Source organism: Melospiza georgiana, chromosome 9 (genome assembly GCF_028018845.1).
Source record: "Melospiza georgiana isolate bMelGeo1 chromosome 9, bMelGeo1.pri, whole genome shotgun sequence".
Taxonomy (NCBI): domain Eukaryota; kingdom Metazoa; phylum Chordata; class Aves; order Passeriformes; family Passerellidae; genus Melospiza; species Melospiza georgiana.
In genome coordinates this window covers 26,979,307-26,988,365 of record NC_080438.1, presented here as the reverse complement: position 1 = coordinate 26,988,365, position 9,059 = coordinate 26,979,307, and the positions used below count along the sequence as shown (strand labels likewise).

General features: G+C 54.4%; 1 protein-coding gene across 1 annotated transcript; it reads left to right on the top strand.

Annotated features, from left to right (window-relative positions):
• Positions 1-675: 675 nt before the first annotated feature.
• Positions 676-8,162, top strand: CDCP2 (CUB domain containing protein 2). Its single transcript, XM_058030177.1, has 7 exons — positions 676-746; positions 1,099-1,228; positions 2,874-3,221; positions 3,311-3,655; positions 4,074-4,427; positions 6,693-6,871; positions 7,063-8,162. Exons 2-7 carry the CDS (start codon positions 1,153-1,155, stop codon positions 7,375-7,377), a joined length of 1,617 nt encoding a protein of 538 aa, XP_057886160.1. The 5' UTR covers positions 676-746; positions 1,099-1,152; the 3' UTR covers positions 7,378-8,162.
• The last annotated feature ends 897 nt before the right edge of the window (positions 8,163-9,059 follow it).

The following is a 9,059-nucleotide window of genomic DNA, read 5'->3' as shown; positions in this document are numbered from 1 at the left end:
GACCAGTGGGTGTTAATGGTCTTTAGCTGCACCTCAGGCCATCAGCTCCTCCCAGCCCATCATTAATCCACAGGAAATGTCTCGGGCATCGATCCTCATTGCTTAATTAATAAATGCAACTTGTCTCCTGCCTGAGATTTAGAGATACTCACTGCTTCTCTCCCTGCTGCTTTGAAGGTGACTTTTTCAGCACAGGTCCCTCATGCTGGGAGGCCCTCGTGGGATTTTGTTTCCTGGCATTCATGTGGGTGTGGGCTGTGGCAGCAGGAAAGTCTTTTCTCTCCTGGGCGGGAGGGAAGGAACTGAGCCTCTGTTGGGTTTGGGGTTTCTCCAGCTAACGTGGCACAGCACAAGGAGCACATCTTTCCCACCAAACCCAAAGGCTTGCTTACCTTCAGCTGAGTGCATCCAAGAGCCCGGGCGAGAAGTGAGCCAGCATGGAAGAACGTAGCAATTCTCCAAGGCCTTAGCAGGTTCTATAATAATCGATGTTTTTTGCCCATGAGTCACAATTCATCTCTAATCTTCCTCGGGGGAGGTGGGATTTGCTATCTTTAGTGCTCACGACTGCTGCGCTCCCGGGCTGAGCATCCCGCTGAGCCTGGACTCCTGCTGCAGGGATGCTGACCTGGCAGCCAGCTGCCTTTCCATCCTGCTCCCTGTTTGTGTAGCCCTCACCACCAGCTGGCTTTGTGCAGTGGGTGCCGCAGTGTAAATCATGTTAATTCCTGAGATGCTTTTCCGCGGTAAGTCTGAAATTCCCATTTTGGTTCGCTGGCTTGCCTGGCCAACTAAATTATTTTCATAGCCCCTTAAGGGCATATTGTCAGCCCAGACTTATTGCCGTTATACACCATTTCTGAAACATTAATATCTCTTCTAAATATAGTGTATTGACAAGGTATCTGGTATAGTGTAAATCCTTGGGACATTTGATCCAGATCATTAAAACTGAGTGAAGGAAGGGAGGAATAGATCAAGTTACCTTGCTGCTCTTAATTCAAACAAGCGATGAATTATTCATTCCGCTATTAATTCTACAGTCCTCCTGCTTTTTATTTATTTCTCTCTTTATTTGTTTTTTTTCCTCCCAGATAGACAGCTCCAAAAGGATGCTCGGGCGCTGGTGAGGGGAGATTTGCCTGCTGGAGGATGGGGTGCACAGGGCTGGGCTGTCTGGCAGCGCTGGCCGTGCTCTGCAGGGCTCTCGGGGATGCTCCCAGCAGAGGTAAGAGCCTGGTCCCAGCTCCTGGTGGGCTGGATGGGCACCCGTGGTTCCTGAGGAGGGGGGGGCCATTTGCAGTGCCACAGAGGCTCTGGGGTGTGAGTGGGATCCAGCTGTCATGCAGGGAGAGGGGCTGGCTCAGGCCAGGGACAAGGAGCAGGGATCTGGAGTCATTGTTGTGGTGGCAGCAAGTGTGGGACACTGCTCTGTGCTGGGGTTTCTGCTTCATGCTTACCTTACTGAGGAGTGCAGGTAGGGGCTGTCCTGTTGTGGTGTACAGGTGCTATGGTGAAGGGTCTGTTAGCTTCTGGAGCTGCACTTGACTGTATAAATCTATATACACACATACATTTATATGTGAATGTATGCATGTATGTGTATGTGGCAGGCATGCAAATAATCTCTCACCCAGATAAAAGGTCCCTCAGGATGCAGGGCAGGGTTAGCAGATGACACAGTAATCCAGGGAATAGGGTGGCCCAAGCAATCCCCCATCCCAAAATGGCAGGGCCTTTCTCACAGGAGGCTGAGCCAGAAATCAAAACCCTTCCCTGGTGCTGGTACAGGTGCTCCTGAGGCCACACCACTGCCCTGTGGTGCCTGCTCATCCCCCACATTCACCCACCTGGGCTTCCCAGAGCACCCCAAGGCTCCCAGCCCTTAATCCATCCATCCATCCTTACTGTGGCTACCCACATCTCCCACAGGCTCCCCCCTTGGGTATTTATTTCAACAACATTATTCCTTCAGTACCAGCCCCATATTACTTCACTGCCTATGCCCAGTAATTAGCAAGGTGATTTTAGATCTGGCCAGAAACATTTGTGGTGCTGCATCCCACACATCCCAGGACCCCCTTGCTGGGAGGTCACTGTGCCAGTGAGCAGGATGAAAAGCAATGTGCACAGGCTGACTATTGATTTGCAATATACTTGGCCCAGATTGATGGCAGCGAGCGCCCAGCCTTGTTTGGGAACCCACACATGTCTCCTGGGGGCTGTGCAGGGTCTGCATCCCTCCCAGACATGATGTATGCTCCCCCTGTATCAGCCTCTTCACCCCAGCCCTAATCAGACCCAGGGGCAGGTGACAGCCGGCCCCTCTCAGCCTTATTTTATAATAACCATGTCTCAGTATAAAGATTTCATTAGGAAATCGATCCCTACATGCATAACTCATTGTTCAGCACATCGAGCCCTTCACCCCTGCTTCTCCCAGCTCGAATTCTCTGATACCACCCTTATATGGAGGGAGTGGGGTCAGTGGGAGGAACTAAGCTGAAGGGCTGGGCAGCTGGGGCACCAGCAAGCCTGGTACCACTGAGCCTTTAAAACTCCCCCCCAACTTCCTTTTCCCCAGCCATAATCAGGTGGGGATGCTGTGCTGGCACTGGCAGGACAAGCTCAGGGGCACAGCTGAGCCCTGCTGCAGCCCCCACAGGGCAGCATGGGGAAAAGGGAGGGATGAAAGGTGATGGGGGCACATGTGTCCTCCAGGAAGAGTGGGTGGACAAGCCCAGTGGAGTTCTGCAGGATGCTGGTGTTCTGGTACTGTGGTGGTGGGATGGAGCTGGTGTTGTGCATCCTGTCTCCATTCTTTTAGGCTTCCCCTGGAAAGGGGACATCACACTCCCTTCTGTGTCCCCCAGGTATCAAATGTGGGGGAGTACTTTCAGCACCCTCTGGCAATTTCTCCAGCCCCAACTTCCCGGGGCTGTATCCCTACGAGACCGAGTGCACGTGGCTCATCGTGGTGGCCGAGGGCTCCTCCGTCCTGCTCTCCTTCAGCCACTTCGAGCTGGAGTACCACGACACCTGCGCCTACGACTACCTCCAGGTGTACAACGGGGCTGCCCGGGACCGGGGCAACCTCCTGGGCACCTTCTGTGGCCACAGCCCCCCGCCACCCTTCTCCTCCGCCTGGCACGTCATGGCCGTGGTGTTCCGCTCAGACCGGCACGTGGCCAAGCACGGCTTCGCCGCCGCCTACAGGAAAGGTAGCAGAGAGGTGTGGTGGGCTCTGAGCACCCATCCATCCATCCGTCCCTGCTCTGCCACTGCCCTCATCACCCTTGCCTCCCTGCAGACGCCTGCGGTGGGCAGCTGACGGGGCTCTCTGGGGAGATCACCAGCCCGCGCTACCCCGAGAGTTACCCCAACGATGCCGAGTGCCGCTGGAGCATCGGGGGCGCCGGCGGGGGTGGCCCCCTCACCCTGGTGTTCGCTGACTTCCAGATGGAGGGGGGCCAAGGCTGTGGCTTTGACTACGTGGCGCTTTTTGATGGCCCCACGGTCACTGCCCCCAGCCTGGGGCGTTACTGCGGCAGCGCCCGCCCGCCCCGCACCGTCTCCTCCACCCCACACCTCCTCATCATCTTCAAGTCAGACTTCAACATCGGTGGCAGGGGCTTCAAGGCCCATTTCTACTCAGGTTTGGGGGGGGTCTCAGGGTGGTGGGGCAATGGGAAGGATGTGGGGACAGGCCCTGGGTTGGTGTGGTGATTCTCCCCCTCCCACAGCAGCAAGAGATGATCATGGGGGGGATTCCTTTGAGGAGAGCCCATGAGATGATGGTGCCAATGCAAATGGCATCACTGTGGCTATTCCAAGCCGTGGGTTGCCCTCTTGAGCAGGAGTCACCCATGCTCATGCCATTCCCTGGGGATATGGGTTGCTCCTGTAGGACTTTGACTGCCCTGGGAGTTTCCATCCCCCAAAACTGCTGGCTGTCCATTGGCCAAACACAAGGCTGGGAGCAGTGAGGTGAAGGGCAGAGCATCCCTTAGCAATAGAGCAAGAAGGCTTCAGGTTTGCTTTTGATTTTTCCTTTCCCCTTTTTCCCTGAGCAGGCGAGTGCCAGGAGGTGTTCACCACCATCAAAGGGAATTTCTCCAGCCCTCAGTACCCCAACTTCTACCCCAACAACCTCAAGTGCCAGTGGAGCATCCAGCTTCCCCCGGGCTACCGGGTCAAGGTCTTCTTCCAGGACATGGAGCTGGAGGGCCGGAGCAGCCTGACGGGGGGCTGTGACTATGATCACTTGTCTGCCTTTGATGGTGGCACCGAGAGTGGATCCCTGCTGGGCCGCTGGTGTGGGCGGGAGAGCCTGGCACCCGTCACCTCCCGCAGCAACCGGCTGCTCCTGCTCCTCCACACCGACCGCAACACGGCCAAGAGGGGCTTCTCCATCTCCTACGTGGGAGGTGAGGTCCCACTTGGGTGCTGTGGTTCCATTGGGACATGCCTGAGACCATGTAGTTTCCAGAAGGATCGTCAGTGAAGGTGCCTGTCTGCAGGAACAGAGCCCGTGGCTCTTTAGGGGTGGGGCAGAGGGAGACGTGGCAAGCGAGCTGCACGTTGTGTTTAGTATTCAGGAGATGCTTTCCAGCTTCAAATTCCTGTGTGTCTGCCACTGCCATGTTCCTGTTCCTCTCTCAGGGTGTGAGGAGAGATAACCTGGGAGTTTTTAATGGGCCAAAACCCCAGAGCAGGTGACAAGTTCAAGCTTCACTGCTTTGTTCCCCTCTCCCCTGGATGTTCCAGCCTTGCCAGCACATGGCTGAGCAGGCAGGCATAAACCATGTCTCCTCCTCCAGGAAAGGCAGGACTCCCAGGGCACAGCATTCCCAAATCCACCTGGCCAGCCCTGCCTGGCACACCCCTGCTGCTGGCCTGCAGTGTCCCAGCCAGTGTGTCTGGCATGTTTGCAGCTGGTGGGAGGAGCAGTGTGTGACCTTCCTGCTCTATTTGCCAGCCTTTGCACCTCAAACACCAGCAAATTTATGGTGTTTGTTGTATTTCAGTATAATTACATCCGAGCTGACCCGTGGGTCAGGCATGATTCAGCCAGGGGCAGCCTTTCCAGAGGCTGGAGCCAGAGCAGGGCTGCTGGACTGGCAGCACAGGCACTGGGGAGGCTGGCCTGAGTTTTATCCCTCAGCTGCAAAATCATTCTTCACTTCCAGCACAGCAGAAAGGATTTGGAGGTATGTGGCTCTTGGAGTTAGAGATGGGATAGAGTTTTGTCCTGAGTCTCTGGAGGGGGAGAGGTAGTACTGAACATTTAGTAGGGCTGTAGTGTGCACAGCAGGTCTGTTCCTGTTCTTGATGATTTCTCACTGTGCAGGGAGAAAATCCTGGTGTCACTGCTCCAGAGGGAGCAGCCTGCAGACAGATAGATGGGGTGCTGCTGAAGAGTTGGGGATGTGCCATCACAAACAGAGGTGTGACATCTCACAAGTGCCCAAGGCTCCTGCATCCCCTGGTACACCCTGCCAGATGCATGCTAGGGGAGGACAAAGGCTTGGATGTGAAACTGAGCCTCCCTCCACAGAGCTGAGCCTGCTGGCTGTGTTTGCCCAGTGATTCCAGCATCTGCTTGTGATTAATGTCCTGCATGTCACACCCAGCTGCCAGCACTGCCAGGAGAGCAGCTGCTCCCACTGGGCACACCAGCAGCTCCCTCAGGAGCCCACAGAGGCAAAGGGGCACCTCAGTCTCTGCATCCACACCCACAGCCCTTCAGCCATGCAGGTTTTTCCCTTTCAGGCCCACCAAAAGACAAGGTTTGGGTGGGGCATGTGTGATTTATGGCCATTGAAATGAAAGCCTTCATGCCAGCAGAGAGGATCCACTTTCTCCTCCTCCTGATCTAATGCACTTTAGTTATTTGGTAAATCTTCTAATGGTTTTATAATGCACTAAGCGAAGCAAAGTGACACTATTTTTTTGTATTGATTTTATTGCATCTTCCCAGTTTCATAAGGCTGAGATTCAGAGGGAGCTGGAATAATTCAATAATTCATATTGCCCAAGTGGTTAGTTCATGCTGAGCAAGGATTCACTTTAAAGAGGGGGGTATTTTTCCTCCCTGCTTCTTTCCCTGTGTGGATGCTTTCCACATCCAGAGAGGCCAAACAGGGGCTGGGCCATTCCCCAGGAAGATGCCCCAGGGCCATGAACCCACCTCACCCTTTCAGGAGGGCCATGTGGCAGCCATGGAGCTGCCTCGCTCCAGGGCATGCATGGGATCCCTCCAAGACAAGTCTCCTCTGTTTCATCAATGTAGTGTCTCTTGCAGGGGTGTTGTAGGATGCAGGGGAGTGCTGTGCCCATGGCAAGCCATCCACAAAGCTCCTGTGGTCTGGTCCTGGGCAGAAACTCAAATGTCCTGCTGGCTTTGTAGTGCTGGAGAGTGGCAGGACAGCAGGATGGTGTTGCCTGTAATGGCACCTGTGTGTCACTTGGAAACCCTAGAAGGAGGATGGGGTTCAGGAGTGTTAATGGTGAGATCTCTGCCTTGGGCAGAAAGCAGAGCAGCTCCTGGGAGCCATCCATGTCTGCCCTTGGCATGGGACAGGGCTAAAATACTGATATTGATTGCTTTCTGCATTCTGGAGGTAGCTTTTTTCCTGAAACCCCCTCTCCCCATGAGTCCTACACATGCACCCTGTTTTCTGTCCCAACAGTTGTGCCCATGAATGTCAGCTGCACCCGGACAGACTTCCACATCCAGATCCCTGTGCAGTCCCTGGCCCAGCTGGAGAGGAATAGGATTTATTTGGGGACCCCATCCTGTGCAGCCCAGGTGGTTGGCAGGAACTTTAAAATACACACCAGGTTTGACACCTGTGGCACTGAATCCCAGGTAAGTGATCAGCAAACCCTCCTTTACAGCAAGCTGTGTAAATGGTTAGCCCTGTGCTGGCTGCAGAGAGGTATTCCAGTCCCTCTCATGTTTTCCCAGCAGATACTGGCCTGATTCCTGGCCAGCCCCTCCAAACCCCTGTGAACAGGAGCTGCACCAAGCCCTGATGAGCCGTGTCCCTTGTCTTGCAGAGACGCAACAACACGTCTGTCATCGTCAGCACCCTCTACATTGATTTTTCAGTGGGAGACCAGGAGGACATCCACCAGTACGAGGTGCAGTGTGAGCCAAAGAGGAAGGAAGCCTCAGTGACCCTTATTGCTGGCCCTGATCCATCCAGGCTCAGCCAGGCAGAAAACCTGATGGATGCCCAGAAGTGGGAGGGGGAAGCAGTCGATGCCCGTGAGATCAAGAGCCAGGACACCAGCGACATCGTCTTCATCAGCATCTGCATCCTGGCTGGGCTCCTCATGGTCATCGCAGTGGTGGGGCTGGTGCTTCTCTAGGATGCTCTTTCCACACTCCAGGGATTGCAGTCCCAGTCATGCCCAGGGCAGAAAGGCACCCCAAAATCCACCCTCACCCCAAGCTGAACCCTAACACAGCTCCCAGGCCCTGAAACTGAGCCTGAACCCAACCTCCACCTTCTCTTAGTGCCTGAAAAATCTGGGCAATAGGCAGCCGTTTCCCTTCCCAATTTGTTTTCCTCTGTTTCAATCTGTCCATTTGGCTCAGGAATGCAATTCTTGTGCTCCCTAACTCTTCCCGCACCTGCTTCAATTTGTTTTCCCTGTAGTGCTGCTGCTTTCAGGAAAGAAACGTTGTTTGCCGATGGCTGCAAATCTTCCTGTCAATTATTTCTGGCTGAATTCTTGGAGGTACAAACCATCCCCAAACGCAGCTATATTCCCAACAAATGTTCTCCCTGCTCCCAGCCCGTGCTTGGGGGGACTGTGGAGCTGTGTTACAGGGAACTCCACCTGGCACACACAGATGTAGCTCATGCAGGTGCTCCCAGGTGATGTTTCTGGGTGTCTGTGGGTGATGTGATGAGATGCATTTGCTGTGCCCTGGAGCTCCTTGTTTGATCTTCTCATGTCTCACCTTCTCACAGGACTCACCTGAGTGCCTCAGCCACCAGCAGCTGGAGGGGAGGAGAACAATCCTCTTCTCTGTGTTTTCCTTCTTTCTATCATATCCAGGTATCCACAGCTGTAAACTCTCTACCAGCATTACTCCTGAAGTGTGAAAATATGGGCAAATCCTGCTATGGCCTGGGGAGATGTTGGAGTGCAGAGGTTTTGTATCCTGTAAAGAAAACCTTGGCAGGAGGGGCTGGGACCTCAATGACACCAGATCTCCACTCGTGGTCCCTGCAGAAGGTGAGTTCAGCACCTGAGAATATGAAAGGAAGAGTCCTGTGATCATCTGCCCCTCCAGAAAACTGGGGATCCTCGCCAGGAGGCCTGATGGATGCCTGAGTGACCTCTGCCTGCCTCTTGTGCCACCCCAGCACAAAGGACATTGCCCTTCAGCATCAAAGAGGGGGTGGCTGTCACAGAGCAGCCTGTGTTCATCCCTGTGGCTCAGAGCCAGCGTGTGTCAAAGCCACGTAAAATCTTGCTGTGGAAAGAGGCCACCCCTCCTCCTCCAGCCTTTGTGAAACACACTGCAGTGCAGGGAGAGATCCTGAAGTATCCCAGTGTGGTCATTCAGGGCACAGCAAACTCCTGGTGCTGTTGAATCCAGCATTTAGCAGGGTCTGTAGGAGAGTCCCATTGGTGAAAGGCTGCCCTGACTGATGTCCTGCTTCCCTCTGGGACAGCTCTGTTCATCAGAGCATCAGAGGAAGCAGCAGCAAAGGAGCAGGATGATGATGATGGAGCAGCTTCTCCTCCTGGATTGCACCAGCCCTGAGAGAGTGTCTGGGGAGGGGAGAAGGCGCAGGGCTGCGCGTGCCTCTAACGAGGAGCCTTCGTTAGCAGACCCGGATTGATTTGGCGTTTGTTGGTGCAACACATCGGCAAAAGCGAGATTTGCGAGGGAAAGATCTGCCAGCGCTGTGAAGCTCCATTAAGGGAATGTTTTGAGAGCCTGTTGTGTGCAGAGATGGTAAACAAGGCCAGCCTCCCCCGCTGCTTGCAGAGCCTCGCTGCCGGTTAATTGCTGGGTACAGAACTGTCAGCTT